Raw genomic sequence first — 20,712 nt, 5'->3', positions numbered from 1 at the left:
GCGGCCGAAGATGAATGAAAGAATAACACCAGACAGACCTCTTCCTCTGGCTGTTTACAGCTTTGACTCCTAGATGTGTTCACTGACTCGACTCAGTATCGACTGTTGCCTCCATCGTGCTTCAGACTTGCTTTATTCAACACTTTCCACTGCGTCGCTTCATTTAGTTACGTTTAACGCAGAAGAGCAGGAAAATACAAAGATATATCCAAATAACTTCCTTATCCCCCGAGCAGAGGATGAGATCAGCCGGGTGTTGAGTCCTTTTGTTTCATGTTGAACAAAGGTGACATAGTCAAAGACCTCCTTGTGTAATCTCTGTTTAAAAAGGCACCAGGCTCTAATCTGTGGGAGTGGCTGCATTCATCTCACTTACGTCAGGAGACATGTCAACATACCTGCCGCTCCCACTGACCCAATTTTGACCCCCCCCCCAAAAAATAAAAACCCCAACACAATTATAACAGGCCGTGGCAGGAAATAGAGAAATATAGGATTTAATATGTGGCCAGATGCTGTTGTACATGAATAGATAGCGTTGACCCGTGTGTGTTTCTTCGTGTGTGTGTGTGGTGTGTGTGTGTGTGTGTGTTTTAGCCTCATTACTCTATCATTGAAATCTGCTGCTTGCCAGAGATTGAGGATCCGCTCTGTAGATTTCTTGCTCAGTTCCACGTCCGTTCTGAATTTCTCCGTTTGGATACGTCTTCTTGTGTCGGTAGTTGTGGATTTGCCATCAGATTAATCCACTTCTGCTGAATGTCCAACTGTGATTCTAGGTATTTGTCTTCTTTTGTGCATTTTATAAGATTGATGCATGTGTCACTCCTTAGTAAATTAAATTAATTCACCTTTTTACTTGATATGGGAAAACTCCTCAAACACACATTTATGTTTTCTCCAGCGTCATTTAATGGTGGGTTGGATGGCTGAAAGGTAGATGAAGGTCAGAGCATTCATTACTGTCTCCTGGTGCATGGGGGGAGGGGGGGGGGGCATGACGGGGTTTACTTGATGACTATTACCAATACACAAGCCATTAGGCGACAGACTCCTCAACGCATTAGAGGAACTAGATAATGAAAGTTCTAAGTGGAAAAATGGCGCCCTAGAGGATGGCACCTCATGAGAATAATGAGGTGCCATCCTCCCGAGTCATTGGCATTCAGAGCCGTGTCTTTGTGGGCTCGTCAGGTTGAAACGAGGGACCGGGTTTGGCAGCTCTGCCTCACTAGCATCTCATTTTGGGGTCGGAGAACTGATTGATTGACCGCCAGACTGGGAAGGCTGTGCTGAATCCAAGCGATCAGTCCACGAGACAGCGCTGGGATATTAAGACTCAAGGGATGATGGGTAATAAATGGCTCCGAGGTGATCGCCTCAGGGCTGACAGTGTGACTGGCTGACTGCGAGTTTCGTGTGTTTGAGTCTGTGTGCAGGTTTTTGGGTGAAATCGAGGAGTTTGCAAACAAATTATCCAAAATACAAATTTCTGCTGAAACTTGAAATTACGGGTTGGTACTAAAGACTATTTGTTCATTAAATGACTTCTTTAATATGCCACATTTTTTTAAAGTTGGCCTTTTCCTTGAAAATTAATAGATTATTTTGGAATTGTATGCTATCATAAACCAAAAAACAACTAAGAAGGTGGTTAAAACCCATTTTAAGTAAGGCTTGCGATCAGGTGCTACATGCCTTTAATCATGTATGTTTGTTTGCATCTATATGCTTTTGTCAGACAGGTCCTGATGTGAGTCCTGATTCTCCAGCTGCTGCCAGCGGTAATTCAACATTTGAGATCTTATCTTTTGTTAAATAAGCCAATACTTGACAGCAATGCAGCAGGCTGCAATCAGCACAGCGGCGCTGCTAACGTCAGCATGTCAGAAAAGCTGACGTTGGCGTAAAATGCTATCTTGATGATGCCGTTTAGCAGGTGCAGTAATGTTCATCGTGCTCCCCGTGGCGCCGCCATGGTAACAAAGCAGGAGCTTTGACACTCTGTCGCTAATGGATGGATGTGTGTTTATCATCACTAGTTTTTGAGTGATTGGTAAAAAAAAAAATAGATATAATTTTCCTACAATGGCAGATTCAACTCTAGAACCTCTTAGCTGGAAAGAAAGAATGATCGAAGAGATAAGATGGACTGTCTGCTTCCTGGTTTGCCCCAAAGTCACGTATTCTGACTACTAGGAGGTAAAACTATTTCTGGAGGCCAGTTGTTGTCATGGTAATCCACAGCCAAGGTGGTAACAGCAGTGATAATGTTCTCACATGTGTAATTCCGGTCTGATTGTCCCATTCATTCATCCCATAGCAACTGAAACTGAGCAGCTGAAGTTAAGGAGCTCAGATCAGCGCCCTCTTGAGTGTTTTCTCACGGACCTCCGTGAAAATTGCACCATTAATCTCTTCGATCCCGCAGAGTAAAAATCAATTAGGCGGCTTTTTGTTGTTGTTGTTGTTGTCTTATGATCCTTGTCGGCAAACGGCAAAATGCCGTTGGCCCGGTTTTCCAGCTGGGATGAAAAAGATGGAAATGGTGTGTCTGTCGTGACACGGTTGCACGCCACCCGCCCCTCCCCCCACCCCCCAGGAGGAGGTCCGTGTCGTGTTTGGCAGGTGAGGAGACAAGTGCAGCTCCTCTAACGTACTCAGGAGAAGCTAAGGTGAGTGTGTGTGTGTTTGGACAGAGAGCAGAACTCGGCATTTCTGTGTGTGTGTAGGTAGGTGTGTTTGTGTATGTTTGTGTGTTGGCAACAAAGGCTTTCTTAGGCAGTCAGGCAAACCGGGAGGGCAGGATCTTTTTTATTATTATTTTGCGTCTGTTGTGCGTGAGATATTTGCTTTCACTTCTTCCTTGGACTTCGGATACGTGACACGGAACAGTTGGAGGCCAGGTAAGCGGCTCCTTTCTGAGTATTTGCTGTATGACTGAACAATTATACATCTCGGTGAGAATTTCTGTAAGCATTAAAGGTAAATTAGATTTGAAAAGCTCCCTTTGATAGAGAGTGAATGAATTTATTCCAGTTCACTGTGTGTGTGTGCCTTGGTTTGGATACTAGTGCAGTATTATGTGTCGTTTTATGCTTGCTTTGTGAGAATTTGAAAGAGCTTTGAGAGTCGGCTCCTCTTTCTTAGTTACCATAGGTACCAGCCCGTATTCCTTCATCTTCCGCCACTGTTTGTTTTTCCCAGGAGTGACCCCAGCCAGCCTCGGGTCATTGAGTTCTTCACAAGGCCGTCGTTTTGGTTGAAGCGCATGCCTATTTGCTTGATCATAGGTCAAGCTTTTCCTCTGGCTCAACCCAAGAGTTACGGCTGATGTAGAGTTGTTATTAACGGAAAAACCCGGGATGAGAAGGTCACAATGTTCCTGTTGCCAGCAAATTTGAGGATATTCAAGGGATGCATATAAAACGTACAAACTCTTATTTGTTTTCCCTCTGTGGAGGAAAATCAATTTCACATTTATTTATTTTTTGCCTCTACTCAATGCAATTGGGAAACATCGCAAGCCTCATCCTTTCCTCTGCCTGCCCTTATTGCGTTGTGGTGCAGAGATGTAGTGGGTCACAGAGAGGTGTGTCACATAGCGGAGGAAGCATAACAAGACTCATTATTTGCTGATTGCATGTACAGCATGGCTGAGAAAAAAACGGTGGTAATTTTGTGCAGTCTTCAAATTGAGGAAAACTTTAGGGGGACACAAACGAATCCAAGGCGGAACAGAGAAGGTTGGCTGGATAGTGTGAAGAGTTATTAACATAACTTTGCTCTAAGGGAGCCGCCGGATAATGGCAAACACAAAAAAATACCGGCTACTCACAGTGAGTGCGCGTACTGCAACACACACTGACAACGCTCTGCAACACACACTGACAACGCTCTGTAACAGACACTGACAAAACTCTGCAACACACACTGACAAAGCTCTGTAACACACACTGACAAAACTCTGCAACACACACTGACAAAGCTCTGTAACACACACTGACAACGCTCTGCAACACACACTGACAACGCTCTGTAACAGACACTGACAAAACTCTGCAACACACACTGACAAAACTCTGCAACACACACTGACAAAGCTCTGTAACACACACTGACAACGCTCTGCAACACACACTGACAACGCTCTGTAACAGACACTGACAAAACTCTGCAACACACACTGACAAAGCTCTGTAACACACACTGACAACGCTCTGCAACACACACTGACAACGCTCTGCAACACACACTGACAAAACTCTGCAACACACACTGACAAAACTGTCATTTTTTGAAAAGCTGCCGTCAGACTTCAGAGCTCTTGCCTCTGCCACCGAGTTCAAAGCTGCTGCCAATCATACTCTAACTTCTCTCCAGCTCTCTGGTTCTGCTGGAGATATTTTAGACTACCTACGTTTAGTCTGACTTCTAGCAGTGTTGGTGAATGTGTTGATTGCAGGGTAAGAAATAAATTGTATAGATAATCCGGTTTGGGATTAAGATGAAAGATATTTGCGATAAACCTTTTCTTGCTTTGTTACTGCTGATGGGTTTTGGTGCATTAAAAAGCCCTGCGCTAATATGCAACCGTCTGAATCTGCTACTACGCGCTTCCTGAAAGTGAATCTCACCTCAGCGTTCAGCTCGACTCACAGCGTTACGGTTTCTGTTCCCGTTTTTCTCTGTCACAGCGTTTAAAAAAACTATTATTAAAAATAAAATGCATTTGAGCTTCAATTCAGCGATTGGTGGACATCAAAAACAGAGTCTTATTTCTTTCTGGTCAGAAAACAGAAGAAATGTCATCATGTCAACGCAAACCCTTGCATATACAGTGCTCCTATGTTAGTGAGATGCTTTCTCTCACCACACGCTGTCTATTAATAGTCCAAAGAGGAAGATTAGAGTTCATCTTTCAGATAACAAACCCATCAGAGAGGGCGAAAGAAACCAATATGCAGCTCTCTGCCTGCTGTAAGAAAGGATTCCATGGAGGTTCTCTTTCCTTGCTCTCCTGCCCTGAACAAATGACCTTCACACTGAACTGAAGGTCATTCACCTACAGTGATATCCCTGCATAAATGTATCCGGATTAATCTGGGTTGCGGCTATACATCCGGATGACTCCCCATTATGTCGATCGATGCCCTGATATTGTCTCTTCTTGGTTCCTCTTCTCTTCAGACCTCCCTGCCTCCTCCCTGCAGTACCAGTGTGGATCAGTGGACTACCTGTGCTCCCCACGGCTGGCAAAGAAAGGCCCCAGCCCTAGACCATGTCACGACAGGCCTGCCATCAAGCCCCGTCCCCAGTCCTCCACCTCACCCAGGCGGCCAACCAATCAGAAACCTCAAGGTGCGTTCATTCGACGCAGTTTGGCCCGTTTCAAGTTCCATTTAGGTCGTTTTAAGATGTCATTTCAAAGGAGAAACGAGATCAGAACGATCCGACTAACTCTGTCCGGCTTCAGTCTGTCGCCATCACAGCTCAGTAGGTCACCTCTTCGGGAGCTGCTTCAAAGCAGGCCGTTGACTCCCGAGTGCCCACGTCTGGCAGCTCTTGAAGAATGCTAAATGTGTGTTACGCTCCGGGAATTTCTGACAAACAATGTAGGACATTGCCCCACAAGACTCGGCCCCGATATTTCAGTGGCTCACAACTGTTCAGAGTTAGCTGGAGGATTGTAAACAGCATAAAAGGAGCACTTTAGCATTATATGTTTGTCCATGAACCAACCTTAAAGTGGAGAGAGATAGTGATAGAGTGAGAGAGAGAGAGAGAGAGAGGTTCTGCAAATGATTTTACATATTTCTAAAGGACTATTTCCTGCCAACTTCTATTTACATAAATGAATAGTTATTACATTAATAACTGTAGCATGAAAATAATTTTACAGATAAGATTTTAAACTGTTGTCTTCGTCGGCTTGTCTTTTTCTGTGTGTTCACTTTTTTTTCTTTTTCGTATTTAACTGGAACACACACTCATCTCAGCATCCTGTTCTGTAATCAGGAAGTTGACAGAAAGCCGAAGCTCGGTGTCGGTTTTGCTCGCATTGCAAGACTTCGCTCCGTATTTGCTTCTCGTCTTCTATTTTATTTCTTCTGAAGTTTTGTTTTTAGGTTTTACACCTGAACTCAGTCATGGAGGTTTTCTCTCTGGGATTTCTACTACATCTCACCAGATTATTTTTGCTGACTCCTGCGTCTTTGTGGCTCTGCGTCTGTAGTGCCCCCTAAACCGACACACCTGCTCGCTCTCGGGCAAGACAAGAAACCGAAGAGGATTCCTCCAGCGCCCTCCAGGCCCCTGCCGGCTCCTCCGCCTCCACCTAAACCGAAGCCCTTCGTAACTCCTCCAGGCTTGGGAGCGCAGCCGCAGAGGGAGGCCCAGAAGGTCGGCCTGCTAATCGAAAAGTTTGAGAATTCAAGGTAGGTACATTTGGAAATATTTTTTATCATAGGTCTTGCTCATCTGGGTCATATTTTTCTTTGAAAATATTTCCACCAGAAGTGATTCCTCATGTGATTTTGATTTCCCCAGGGTCCCTATCCTGGGGGTGCTGCCACGGTCCCAGCTGCACCTGTGTCTTAGAATGGATACCGCTTCAGACATCACCTCCTCCTGCGGCCTGGACACCCCATCGAAGGTTCCAGGAGACTCCTCGGCTATGGACAAACTTGCGCTTGTCTCATCCAAACGGACAGACGAGGACTCTGAAATTTCCTGTCTGGCCTCCATGCATATCGACGGATCAGACGATGCCCCGCTGGACAGCATCACGCGTGGCGTTGGTTGCCTCGATGACGTGGAGCGAGAGGAAGTCTCTTCCCAAGAACTCCTGGACAATCAGGACTCCTTGGAGCAAAATGGGAAAATCCCCAACCGGGACAGTGGCATCGACAGCCCGTCCTGCACGGCAGACGGGGAGGCGTTCCCCAATGAGGACGCCATAGATGAGGAGGATCATTACGACAGCGTCACTGAAACGGAGAGCGTGTCTTGCTGCGTTACTCTGGGCAACAAGAGGGATTCAACGCAAGATGAGGACAGCGACCTGGATGAGGGGAGCGGTGGAGAAATCCATTCTCTGACAGACACACAGACTGGGTATCTAACGGATGCACAACCAGAGGTGCACAAAGTGAGTCCCGCAAAATATTTAAGCTTAATGTCATCGGCGTGAAAACCAAACAAGTTCCATTTCTCCACCGCTGCGCAACCACCCTTTTAGATTTGTATGCGACTATTGCAGTTCCTGTTCTAAAAGTGCCCCAACGCACGACCGTAACGTCGTGTCCTGCAGCGAAAGCGCGTTGGCTCTGTGGCGCTACATTGCCTGCATCTTAGCAACTCGAGGAGCGTTGCTTTCTAGCGACACACAGTCTGTCTAATATGAAAATGCATCCAGGTTGCAAAAGTTAAAGGCCCATTTGATACTCTGTTTATGTCTGAAAACAGATCCGTCCCTATCAAACGCCACGGCGATCGATCGCTGAGAGCATCACCCACAGCGATAGAGAAGTTCTCCAGGTGTTCACTTCAATAATCTCATTGGATTTTCTTCTTCTATGCCTTTTTCCAAAGACTTTTGTCGCGCCTTGCTCGGAATCGCCCCAAAGTTGAGACGTGACTTCACAATGCCGCTGGCACCTCGCATGCTAAGTTTGAAGTAAATCAGATAAGTGCTTTTCACCGCAAGCAAATTACAGACGGGCAGACAGGCAGACAGACAGACAGAGAGTCCTGGAATTATCGTCTGATGTTACATTAAAATCCTCAAGAACATCTCTGGCATGTTTAAATTGAGCTCATCCTCCGACTCAAAAGGGTTCGTCTCAGGCGACGTACCTTTCATGTAGTGGAAAAAGAAGCATCTATTATTATCTCGGCCTTGGTGAGCAGTTTCAAAGAACACTTCTGTGTGAAACACGAGACGCTGTTACAGCCTCGGTTCGCCTGAACCTCTGCCATTACATAAAAGTGCAAATTCCACTGCGACAGCCGTAACAGGATCGCGTGCTGACTGTTAGATAAAAGCCGAAGCTCGAGGTTTCTCTTGCCCTATAAGCTGCTGATTTGTCAGCGACGGCAGTTTATGTTCTAATGTCATCTGTATCGAACTGCCGAGGTGAAACAACGATGAAAACACGTCGGGTGAGGAGAGAATTTAAAGACGACACTCGCCCAAACAGAAACTATTGGACAGCAGAAGCTCAGGATGTGCGTGTTCAGCTATTGAGCTATCGTTTCATTTGTTTTGTTTAGTTTCTACTGTTTTGTTGAAGATGCCCAAAGCTCACAAAATCAAAAATATCACATGAACACACAAACGCTGCCTCTGTTGAATGCCCGCACCCACACCCACAGTGGGTGGGGTGGGGGGGGGGGAGTATCTCTGCTCTCCAGTGCTTCCTGATGCCAACGCCGCCGTGCAAAGGAAGGGTGTGTTGTTATGCATGGGTCCTCTTGAACGTGTGCGGCACCGCGGCTGACATGTTGCTGATGGGCCCGTACCGACGGCCTTGTGTCGCGGAGGATGTGGGTTTTCAGTGAAGTGAAGGATAAGAAGCTGAAAGCAACGCGTCACACAAAGTGAAGTTTTAGTCAAGCCGTGGATGAAGAAACCAACGTTGTCGCAATAGCCCCCCCCCCCCCCGATGTGTCATATCTGGGTTTAATCATTTTTGTGTTGTCTCATCATGAACCTCTAGAGACACAAATTGTAACCCTGTTGACCCCCCCCCCCCCCCCCCCATCCAGAGAAAGTGTTTGAGAGCCATGACCAACATGGAGTAATATTCAACTGTACAGTTACTAGTGGGCAGAATTAGAATGAATGGGGTCCTCCTTCAAGAACCCCGAGGGGGGGGGGGGGGTGCAGGATTGCACTCACCGGGTTAAGGCGTGGGACTTTTTGCTGACAGTGAGCAATCCCTCTCCATTTTGTAGCTACGACCTTGTTTAAAATTGGGTCTCTAGTCCTTTGGGTCAAAGAAGTAGGACAGGCAGCGTTCCACATAATCAAGATTGATTATCGCCGTCACGGGGACGGAGCAGCTTTTCTTTTTTTTAATGGCTATCACATCTTTGGAATGTTTCATCTTTGGTGTCGGGTTCTTTCAGTGCTCTGAGGCTCAGAAGCTCCTGAACATCGCCAAAGAGCTTCTCCACACTGAAGAGGCCTACGTCAGAAGACTCAACCTCCTCGACCAGGTATCTGTGTGCCTCTGTATGTTGTTGCTTTCTGTTGTGTAGCGTGTGTGTGTGTGTGCGTGTGTGTGTGTGTGTGTGTGAGTGTGAGACACTTGGGATTGCTTTTGGGCTAAATTTCAATCTCCTGGATGTAGCCTGCTTTTAGTGGGGAGATCAAGGCTGAGCTGGATTAAAACCAGAGCTAGACAACAACCTTCCTCTGTTGACAGGATTAGTCAGAGCAGTGGAAGCATGATCACGTGAGAAACTCTGTGTGTGTGTGTGTGTGTGTGTTTTATTTATACATGTCACTTTGTCAAACCTAAGTATGCACTTAGTGTGTGCGTCTACAAATCCACGCATATTTGTGTTGGTGTGTGTGTGTGTAGGTGTGTGTGTGTGTGTGTGTGTGTGTGTGTGTGTGTGTGTGTGTGCAGTATCACCCTCCATTCTCTTCAGCTACTAAATAAATCCTGTGGATGACAAATATTTTGTTTCCTGATTCTGATCTTGGTTTATAATTAGAAAACAGAAACGTCCGGCTCAATGATGCAGCACAGATTTATTTAATCGATCAACATATTTGAATAGTAAAAGTTTAAAAGAAATTATTGTGCACGAAGCATGAACACAAATCTCTGATTTCTAGTTTTGTGATCACAAGCCATGATGTCTTCCTTCATTCGGCCCTCTCAGTGCTTTACTTGTTAGTTCATGCTTGAACTGACGAGCACCGGTTCGGTTTTCTTCCTCTTTGTTAAGTTCATGTGGTGGAGTTGACGTACATCACCTGACACCTGTGTTTTTGTTTTTTTTGGCCACTGAAGGCAGTCAACTTCCTGTTTTTGTCTCTCTACTTTCACACGATGCTGGTTTCCGTGGAAGCAGTAGTGGCCTTCTGTTGCTATGACTGACAGGGAAGCAAAAGGAGATGGGAGTGATGTGTTAAAGGAATTCATCTCTGGAGTTACGATGTGTCAGATTGTATTCCTTGCTATCCTGTTCATTGAAATTGTGCTCAATTTCATCGATTAGTCCGATTAGTGACATTTCTATGACATCATCAGAACTAGTTGATGCAAAATTGTAAGCCATTTTCTGGTTCAATGTGCAATTGTCATATTTTTACAATCATAAATCAACAAAGCAATCAAATTAAATGAGTAATTGATAGTTGCAATGGGGGGGTATTCATCAATGCAGCCTTAATGTACTTCATGATTGCTATTGGTGGTTTTTGTCCTATAAACTTAAAACTCAAAGGCAATGTCCCCATTTTACAGTGTGACTGGTTATATTTCGGAAGGCCGGAGCTAACTGATGAGCTACATGATATGGAAATGTCTCAATGTTTACATTCCTGCTCCAGAAACTGGACCCACATCTGTGGGTGTTTGGAAATAGCTGCACGGGTTTTTATACACATCTGGGTTTTTTTCTTTTCTTTTCTCTCTGCAGGTATTTTGCACTAAGCTCACAGAAGCTGGAATCCCTCAGGACGTCATTACAGGGATCTTCTCCAACATCTCCTCAATCTACTGCTTCCATGACAAGTTCCTGCTCCCCGAGCTCAAGACACGCATCACCGGAGAATGGTTCGGACTAAACCCATTCCAAACTCATATTTAAAACCAGCTGGGACAGTTTCGTCCTTAGAGGACACTTGGGGGGGCGCTGATGTCGGCTTTAATGAGACAGCTGCGTGAGAGAGGCAGGTCGTCGTTGTCAGTTTGCTCGGTTCGGTGTTTTTCTGTTTCTTGCAGAAAGTGCAGCGTGAGGGATTAGCTCAGCTCTTTTTTTCAACGTCAGCAGGAAATGTTTCCGCTAAAGGACTATGTTTAGAGAATTCACCTGCGCCCAATGGATTATTATTCTCTAAAACGCATTAGAATGTGTATGATTAAAAAAACAACAACAACCTAAAAACAGCCAAGAGAAAGCTGCAGACTGATGTGATTATAAAAGGATTCATCGGTCGTCTCAAAGTATTTTCCTGAAATTAGTAAAAAAAAAAAGATTCTTTTAAATTGCATGTTCATTTGTTTCATACTTCTGACACCAGCACACGCTGCCTCCTTATATCTATGGCAGCATAACCTTTGTTGGTGTCAAAATGTTCAAATATCTAGAAAGAATTTGTAACTGTGCTATCTGAAGAAAACTCTCAATTAACCCGACCTCAATTTATGAGGTTGAAAAATGAACTGCGGTCTGTTCTCCCTGCAGATTTAAAAGACGCTGCAAATTGCATTATTATTCGCATTTGCATTTCTAAACATAAACAGCATTCAATATAAAAAAAAACCAGACCTGTAGTACTGCAGCCTTAATCTCTGCAAGAAGTCAAACGTGCTGTGAGACGTGTCCTTATTGGGTTTCAGGAATCCGCCTCTGCTTTAAACAGACTGTTTGTTGTGTTCTCTTCAGGGACTCCAACCCACGCATCGGAGACATCCTCCAGAAACTGGCTCCGTTCATGAAGATGTACGGCGAATATGTGAAGAACTTTGACCGAGCCATGGACCTGGTCAACGCCTGGACACAGCGGTCTTCACAGTTCAAGAGCGTGGTCCAGAATGTGCAAGTAGGTGTCTGTGTGTAGATGTTTGTGCCCCCACCCCCCCCCACCCCCCAGCTTCCATTCACAATTCCATCGGCAATTAAAACCAGTTTGTTTTTGTATGTAAACTCCCAGAAACAGGACGTGTGTGGGAACCTGACATTGCAGCACCACATGCTGGAACCGGTCCAAAGGATTCCTCGCTACGAGTTGCTGCTCAAAGACTACCTGAAGAAGCTGCCCGATGATGGTCTGGACCGAAAAGACGCCGAGAGTAAGACGTGGCACCATCTTCCTACTGGGATGCGTCCTCTGCTCGGTCCTGACTGATCCGCTTCAGACGAATGTTCCTTTTCTGATGTCGTGTTTAATCGCGAAAATGAAAATAACCTCAGTGATGGCTCAGCCTGTACTGTAAGGGTAGGCTTTGTAATTGTACACAGAATAGATATTTTTAGCCACGATGGCTGTTCTCCTCCCTGAATGTGAATGGTGAGGGTTGGCAAAACCACCTCAGGGGTCAGAAAGAGCCCAAACAACCTCTGGCATGTGTTGCAATATTAAGGTGGAAAAAGCACATTTAAAAACGAGTAGAAAACAACCAGAGATGCGAGCATCATCTTAAACATCTTGCTGGGTCAATGATCAAAAAAACACCAATGAGGAAAGACCAGGAGTGACCTAATCTGGAGGGGGGGATCAATCCTAGAGATTAGGTTCTGCCAATTATAAGTGGCTGCTATCTCAGCCCAACTAAAAGCTGCTGGTCCAGTGATCTAAGCAGGCGCCGCGGGACATGAGGGGCGCAGCACGTCTGACAGATGAGTCGGGTCCCGTCCGGGCTTCGAGTTCTGTGTTTACGTCCATCTGCACGTTTCATGTCAGCGCATCGCTCTTAAAACCAAAGATTACATTTTAAACGTCCTCCCACAGCGCTGCTTTCCCTGAAGTATTAGCTTCACTCCGCCATGTTGTTTGAGCTCCTCTCACATCCAGTCCAGCTGAAAAACACTTGAGAGACGGTCTGGCTTCTTTTCCCTCCAGCTGTGTGTCCCTCCTGTTTATGTAGGCCATGATTTAAGACGTCTGACTCAGGTGTAAATGTAAAAATGTTAAACCCTGACTGTTTATCATTTCGTATTTTTATTCTCATGGTGTATTATTTGTGCGTGCGTTTATGCGACTGCAAAACAGAAACACAGTTTAACTCTGATAATCTGAAGGCCGGATTTATGCAACACAATTTTGTTTGGGGAACAGGAATATTGATGTTGACCTGCTTACTGTTCTGTGTCACAGAGGCCCTGGAGCTAATCTCGACTGCAGCTAACCATTCCAATGCGGCAATAAGGAAAATGGTAAGGCTGGCTTTTTTTCTTGCTTGCTACGGGCGAGAGGCGGGGGTACACCCCGAATGCGTCGCCAGCGCATCGCGGGGCCACACAGAGACAGACAGCCATTCATGCACAGACAATTTGGAGTAATCAATTCACCTGTTTTTTTTGGAGGTGGGAGGAAACCCACGCAGACACTGGGAGAACATGCAAAACGCCGCACAGATAGTATGCGAACCCGGTACCTTCTTGCCTTGAGGCGACAGTGCTAACCACTACGCAACAGTTAAAATTTACATTTCCCACAATTTTAATCAAACATCATGACGTAGTCCAGGATATGGTTAATTTGGGCAATGAATCCCAAAAATCATTCAATGGTTTTCCCGTTCATCTTGCATGTCCGTCACCATCATAATGAAGACGGTCTAAAGAATAACTTTTACTGATTTTGTCTGAAAAGACCTGTTTAAAAAAAAGAAATTCCTGTATTCAGGCATGCATTAGAATGATATGACAAAATGAATTTTAAATGATGAAAAGGGGGTGCACAGTGTCTTCAGGAAACTGACCTATGACAGGGAAGCAGTTTGCTACTACGGCTGCTCTGCCTATGAATCTGCCCGTTGGCACGGCGACCTGCTTCTGACGGTTCTCATCTCTCTTTGCTATCATTTCTTTCCAGACTGTTTTCTGCTAAACCCGTTATCCAATCAAAGCGATGTTGCTGCAAGTGTGTGTCTGAGCGGGTGAACCAATTGAATTAGTACAGACAGGAAGTTGCCATTTCCTGCCTGAAGTTTCACAGCTTGCGGAAGCCTGATGTTTTAGGGGGCTTTTTTTTTTTTTTTTTTTTTTACACTCATCCGCTTTACCTATTTCCTCTGTCTGGCCATGCAGATTGCATTTCTCACATCCCTCAAACAGCGTAAGCAGACAAATATGTTTGTGAATCAATAAAGAAATGCAACATCTGCATCATGTCTCACTAGAGAACCCTCTGAATGCGTGGCATTCTTCCATTGTCTGGCTTTCTCAGCCCGGACCCCCCTTTCAGGTGCCTTCCTGGCTTTTCTTCCTCTGCTTTCCTCATCTTCCTGTCGGTGCGTCTTTTGCAGGAGAAGATGCACAAGCTGCTGGAAGTTTACGAGAGGCTTGGAGGAGAAGAGGATATAGTTAACCCGGCCAATGAGCTCATTAAAGAGGGGCACATCAAGAAGATGTCAGCCAAAAATGGAACAGCACAAGACAGATACCTCTACCTGGTGAGACAACGGAAGCGTTGAGATGAAGGAATGTCACACTATCGGAGGATCTTTGCTTATGGAATGGATTTATGTTGTGCATCCCGATGTAGTTCAACAATATGGTGCTCTACTGCGTGCCTAAACTAAGACTGATGGGACAGAAGTTCAGCGTGAGAGAGAAGATCGACATCGCTGGCATGGAGGTGCGCGTCTGCTTTTCATTCCTCCTTTTGTATTTGTCTTTCCTGCTGGATGCGACTCAAGTTTCTTCCATGTCCTTGACCTCAGGTGCAGCAGAATGTGAAGCAGAACCTTCCCCACACATTTGCCATCATTGGCAAGCAGCGATCGTTGGAGCTTCAAGCCAGGTAAAGACATTTCAATCCACCACCAGAGATCGATTGTGCAGTCTGAAGTGAAACGTGAAACATGTCTAACTAGGTAACTAGTTAAGTATGTTTTAGAAACCCAAACCGATGCTGCTACATATAGCCTGGAATTTGTTTCTGCTTCTTTTTTTCTTTTTCTTTATTTTTTTGCACAGATTTAATTAATATTTTGCTTTTTTATTTTAATATTCATGCACTATTACGGCAGCGTATTGCTGCCACATGTTAAATGTCACGTTGTAACATGATACTGATCTCTATTTTATTTATTTTTTTGCTGTGGCAGGAATACACTTCCGTATATTATAATGTGGACAGATTGTCTAATTGTTCTGTTTCACGTTCATAACTTTCTTTTATTTGCTTTACAGAACAGCTGAAGAAAAAGAAGACTGGATTCAGGCAAGGATCGCACACACATGTTCACACATATAATGCTAGTGCAGAGTGCAGACACGCAAATACAATTTGTACACGCGCCGTCTGACTGTCACGGACGCAGTTCTGTCTGTTCCTTTGGCTGTTCCTCCTTTATTAGAGAATGGGATTAGCCAATATTTACTCCCCACACTCATTCAGTGTGTTTGGGAATTGTCTTATCTAATTAAACGACTCATTATTGCACATTTAGCCCATTACAGCAGAGCAAAGCTGATTAAACATGTTGCAGTCTGGAAGGGGGAGGGGAATATCAGAGCAGGGTTTGGGAGTTTTTTTTTTTTTTTGCTTCTATGACAGAAAGAGAGGATAAAATAAATTAAGGTAGTAGTTGCTTAGACAGGATGCAGCTGTGCAGGTCTCTTAAGCTGCAATATAAGATCATTTTAAATATAAAGTATTTAAATACAGATGTGGCTGATGATTCTCTTCTTTTTTTGGATTTCCCCTCGTCCTTTGATCTGTCCCTTCCTTCTCTGTCCTCTAAATCTTTCATGGCCATCAGGTGATCCTGGCTACCATCGAACGGCACAAACAAAACAGTGAAACGTTCAACAAGGCGTTCAACAGCTCCTTCTCGAGGGAGGACGACCACATTCCCGATTCACCGGTCAGTCTCGGTCGCTTTCGCTCAGGCGGTTCATTGATCAGTCAGTCAGTGGTGTCATCCTGTGTAATAAATCATGACAGGCTGGCGGCACACCAAACGAGCTTGTCATAGTCTGGGCTTTGTCTGGCTCAACAGCTCTCCATCTATGGATGTTGGAGTACCCACAAAACACACGCAGAAAGAAGCTCTTTCTTTTCACAGTCTCCTCTCGTGACCTAATAGGGAAAGCCGAAGTTTAAGTGTATACAAAACTCTTATGGATCTGCTTTGACCCACTTTTGGGCTGGCTGGATCTGGACACAAGCCAGATGTAATTTGACACAGGGATTAGATAGCAAGGTCCTGCCTGACACCTAGTGGCCGAGACCGGTAACTGCAGGAAGAAGCCTCTGGTGCTCAATGTCATGCTCTCCTCCTCCTCAGGGTCCCTGGTGCAACACGTCCATGGATTCAGATGGTGAAAGACTACATGAAAGGGTGAGGCGCCATCATGTTTCTATAGTCATTACACTTTTTGTCTCCTGGCATGCTGCAGGTACTCGTTGGAGTTTGCATTCAGCCAAAACAAAACCTCTAAAACAAAAAGATTTTACATGTTAGGTCTTATGAGATTAATGTTCTTGTTTTTTAGTATTATCTGTCTGCATGGACAGATCCCGAGTATTAAGGTGTTATCTCCTCAAATTTTTCTTTTTTTCTTTCTTGTATTTTAACTTTTACAGTGTTGATAGTGTGAGTTATTGGTTTGAAAATAATCAGTGGTGATTGTATCTGGAAATGTCATTTGGTAGCATTAAGCATTAAACATCGGGGGGAACCAGGGCAGAAATAGTTACTGGCATCCTATTATTCCCTTTTCTCTTCCACGCTCTATTTATTGTCTCTTTATTGATTAGTTATTAGATTTATGATTGTTTGGTGTGTTTGGTGTGTAGTGTACTTCCATTGCAGTCAGATTATCACAAACAGATTTCTTTTAACGTTGACTCTTTTATTCCAGTTATTATGCGCGATAAAATCAGTTTTGGAAAAGCTCTATCTGTACTTATTTTAACAAATTCTGTTCATTTTCTATTTTTTTTGGTGTATGAAGCGAGATTTACTCCTGAAGTTAGCAAAGGCATTGCTGAGATTTTTTTCCTTTTAGCATTCAAGCTTCTATTTTTAAGTCCATCATCAGGAACTGGTCAAGACGTCAAGAGACAACAGCTATTCCTGTTTTGAATGGAAAACAATGTGTGACTTAGGAACAGTTAAAAGCATTTAGCTAATCTGGAACGAGTGTTCCCCAGTTCCAGATTACGCCAAGCCAGTTCCAGATTACGCCGAGCAACAACAGCATCATTCTTTAATCGATTAAAAACAATGAACTGATTGATGTGTTTGGGGCTTTTCTGTGACAGACATTTTCTGATGGTTATTCTTAGAGGTTGAGGCTGGATCAATGTTGTGAGGATGATGAATGCTGAGTTGGCAATAGTAATGGATCCATCTGCTTTCTCTCAGCTAAATAAGACAAATCATTTGTTCCTCATTTACCATACTGTTGCTGTCATGTTGGAGGATGAGAATGTCTTTGTCCTGCGATGCCCCTGGAGCAGCAGTTAGTGCTGCTCCAGTCTCCCTTCTTTTGTTGTCTTTTTGAGAACAGCATTTCTGCGTTAATGCCAAGGAGAAACAGAAAACCGGAATGTACAAGCCTGGCCGACAGACATTCCTTTAGCTTCACTTGCGCTACTGAACAGGCCAAGCAAGACCTTGACTCGTGACTCTTGTGTATTTTTTTTTTCCTCCACTTTATTTTCCAGAAGAGTTCCAGGAAAAAGGAGAAAGAGAAGCAAACATGCAAAGGCTGCAACGAGAGCTTCAATTTCACGAAGCGCAAACATCACTGCAAGTCCTGCGGCGCGGTGAGCACAGATGGAACGAGGGGGCATTTTACTGGGATGTAGACATGTCAAGATGGAGGGGGGGGTAATGTATTTGAGACAATTAACTCTTAACACCTTTGTCTCCTTCCTCAGGCCATCTGTGCAAAGTGCTCAAAGACCCTGGACAACAAAACGAGCCGCGTGTGCCCCGAGTGTTTTGAAGCCAGCCTCAGCCTGGAGACTCTAGGAGTTAGCGAGAGGAAGAAGAATGCTGCGCCCGAGGTGAGATGCTGCTCAACGAAACCTTCAGCAGCATGCAGCACTGTGGTCTATTTTTCTGCCTCAGTTCATAGCAGTCGGTGTCAACCGGGGTTCCCCATACGAACTGCACCTCTGACAAAGAAAAGAAAGGAGCACCGCGTCTGCTCTATAAGTCGAGCACGGTCTCTGCTGAATGCTAAACCCCACTGACATAATTGCACGGACAGAAACGCACGTTGTGCACCTTTGCATTTGTGAATTAGCGCTGCCCGATCAACTGGATGCACCTCTGATGAGTCATCGTAATCAGATCTAAGGCAGACCAGCCATCTCAGCCGATTCAGCTGTCTTGCTGCGTCAGCGTCTGCCTGTCTGTCTGTCTGTCTGTCTGTCTGTCTGGGATGTTGGGGATGAATCTGCTCCTGTTTCATTGAAAATGTGGCGTCCGTTCTAATTATATGTACCATCGTTGATTATTCTAGACATTAATATTCCCACCTTCTCCATGAGAAAGGCAGAGCAGTGGGTCGCCACATGGGGGCGCTGTAGACCACAGGAGGGCCTGCCGATGAGGCGCAGGAGATTTAACGCCTGTGCCTGGTGAAACGACACCGTGTCCTACATGGTCGTTACATAATGGACAGTGGACGATTTGTCTGCTGCTCAGCGAATCCCCTAAATAATGCAGATGGGTTACAATTGAATAATGACGACAGGCAATATTTTACATGTCGAGGAAAAACTCGAGAAAGGAAAGGTTGGATTTGTTTTACTCAAATAAATACGCAATGAATGAATTGTCCATAAATCACTATCCGACTGTCTTACAGGGATTTGTATTCTTCTTTTTCTTTATTATCTCAGCTCTACTTTGTCTTTTTTCTTACATGTGGACTGTGTGTGGCGTCTTGTGTGTGTTCGTAGCGGCAGACATCTTTATCTGGGGAAAGCTGCCTGCTGTGCGGCCACCTTCAAGTCCAGGAGAAAGGGAAGAACTGGGCCAAGATGTGGGTGGCTGTCACCAAAACCGAGCCGCTGGTGCTGTACCTGCAGAGCAGTGGACAGGTAAGCGTCACCACACCACACACACACACACACACACACACGCACACGCACACTCTGGAGATTGTGAAAGCTTTTAATGATGAAACACACCGCCTTTTCATGAATTTAGGGATTTATAGATTTTAAGTAAATGCCCTGCGGTCACATTATCCACCCATTCTCTTGTTACGCCCGTCTGGCCTTTCTCAACATCCTGCTCCACTTTGTCCTTTTGCAGCAGGACATCTGGACAGTGTAGAGCTTGAGTATTTGTGAATTAGATCTATCCGATCCCGCCTGTGCCGGGCTGACTGTGCTGTCTTTGCCGTGTAGATTTGGGCCAGGAGGATTTAGCCGTCCTGAGTCTGACCTCGGGTTCACCTACTCCACAGGGCGACCAGCGTTTCGTTCAACCTGACCGGATGAAGTAACTGTTTGAATTTACAAGAGTCCGGATCCGTATGTAGCAAAAAAAAAAAAATCAGCTCAGAAAATCCGGGGGGGGGGGGGTGCAGATAATGAGGGATTTACATATTTGCTAGAAATAAAACGATTCCCAAAGCAATCGTGTTTTGGAAGAGCTTTGCGCTGGGGTTCGTTGGATGGCACAGAAGGGAAGTCAGCCTGTTAAAGCGTCCCCTAGTTTCATTTCCAAGACTAATATCCCAATCCTGCTGCAGAAAGATGCCATTCCAAAGATTAGGATTAACGAGAGTTGGATGAGCATTTCCTGATTATGCAGAAAGACAGAGGGGGGGGGGGTTACGCTACTGGTGGAATATATTCTCCTGCAACTGAAGAGCCGAGCTGTCGCCTGCTGCATCAGCGCTGAGTTTCCTCTCTCCTCTTACCATATTTTTCCTGATTTGTGCAGGATTCCAAAGGGTCACGGGCGGTGCCTCTTCCCGGGTTCGAAGTGAGCGCGGTTCCGCCGTCGGGAGGTGACAAATCTGAGACAAAGTTTGCGCTGCGGCTGAGTCACACCCAGCAAACGTTGCTTTTAAGTGCCCAAGATGCAGAACTCCAGACCAAGTGGCTGGACGTCCTTTCCAAAGCCGCCTGCGGAGAAACAAACGCAGATGCATCGATGAGCCTCGCCGAACACAGGAAGAGCCAGTAGCGGCCATGAAGGAGACTCTCCCTCCTCCCTCCTCCCTCCTCCCTCCCTCCCTCTCCTGTGTATTAGAACACATTACTTGAATTCACTTTACCTTAGCACTTTTTGTTTTTTACCCTTTGAAAGGACCACTTGGTCCGATGCCACTCCAATCTCACTCGTCTCTCCATCCTCCTTCACACACACACACACACACACACACAGAAACGAGAAGGACCGTGCCATGAAGCCGCCGTCACCACTCTACGTCCCGTATGCGTGGTTAGGATATTTTAGTTCTCTCCTTGTTTCCCTCTCAGCCGGAGAGAACCAAAATCTTTTATTTGTAACACACTTTAAATACGATCCTCTATGAATTTTTTTTTTTAAAGGTTGAAGTTCCTTGTACATTAAGAGACTTTGTTGTGAAGCATTAAACCTCGTGTTGGTCTCGCCGTTTGTGCGACAGTATGGTGTGTGTGTGTGTGTGTGCGTTTTCCAGCAAATCCCCTCCCGTGTTTAAGTATTGAATGTTAGTGTAAGAAACCTTGCGCCAACTCTTCATCCTGCTGGCGCCGCAGCGGCAGTTCGGTGGCTTTTGTACAAAATGTATACTATTATGCGATGTAAGGAAACAAAGAGTAAAAAAAAAAACAGACGT

At 45.1% G+C, this 20,712-nt stretch overlaps 1 protein-coding gene across 1 annotated transcript in view; it reads left to right on the top strand.

Moving 5' to 3' along the window:
• The window catches only part of fgd (faciogenital dysplasia), a 38,406-nt gene extending 18,194 nt beyond the window's left edge, over nt 1-20,212 (top strand). The window contains exons 2-19 of the mRNA XM_068753437.1: nt 5,191-5,361; nt 6,236-6,437; nt 6,550-7,150; nt 9,133-9,222; nt 10,660-10,796; nt 11,629-11,785; nt 11,897-12,035; nt 13,061-13,119; nt 14,214-14,360; nt 14,453-14,545; nt 14,631-14,710; nt 15,103-15,133; nt 15,675-15,779; nt 16,203-16,256; nt 17,588-17,689; nt 17,804-17,932; nt 18,836-18,976; nt 19,830-20,212. Of these exons, the coding sequence (XP_068609538.1) occupies nt 5,191-5,361; nt 6,236-6,437; nt 6,550-7,150; nt 9,133-9,222; nt 10,660-10,796; nt 11,629-11,785; nt 11,897-12,035; nt 13,061-13,119; nt 14,214-14,360; nt 14,453-14,545; nt 14,631-14,710; nt 15,103-15,133; nt 15,675-15,779; nt 16,203-16,256; nt 17,588-17,689; nt 17,804-17,932; nt 18,836-18,976; nt 19,830-20,075 (2,684 nt within the window). The 3' untranslated portion in view covers nt 20,076-20,212. The remainder of the gene's footprint in view (nt 1-5,190; nt 5,362-6,235; nt 6,438-6,549; nt 7,151-9,132; nt 9,223-10,659; nt 10,797-11,628; nt 11,786-11,896; nt 12,036-13,060; nt 13,120-14,213; nt 14,361-14,452; nt 14,546-14,630; nt 14,711-15,102; nt 15,134-15,674; nt 15,780-16,202; nt 16,257-17,587; nt 17,690-17,803; nt 17,933-18,835; nt 18,977-19,829) is intronic.
• The last annotated feature ends 500 nt before the right edge of the window (nt 20,213-20,712 follow it).

The sequence above is a fragment of the Brachionichthys hirsutus genome, chromosome 2 (genome assembly GCF_040956055.1).
Source record: "Brachionichthys hirsutus isolate HB-005 chromosome 2, CSIRO-AGI_Bhir_v1, whole genome shotgun sequence".
Lineage (NCBI taxonomy): Eukaryota > Metazoa > Chordata > Actinopteri > Lophiiformes > Brachionichthyidae > Brachionichthys > Brachionichthys hirsutus.
The sequence above is the reverse complement of the archived record's forward strand: the minus strand, read 5'-3'. Positions and strand labels throughout refer to the sequence as shown.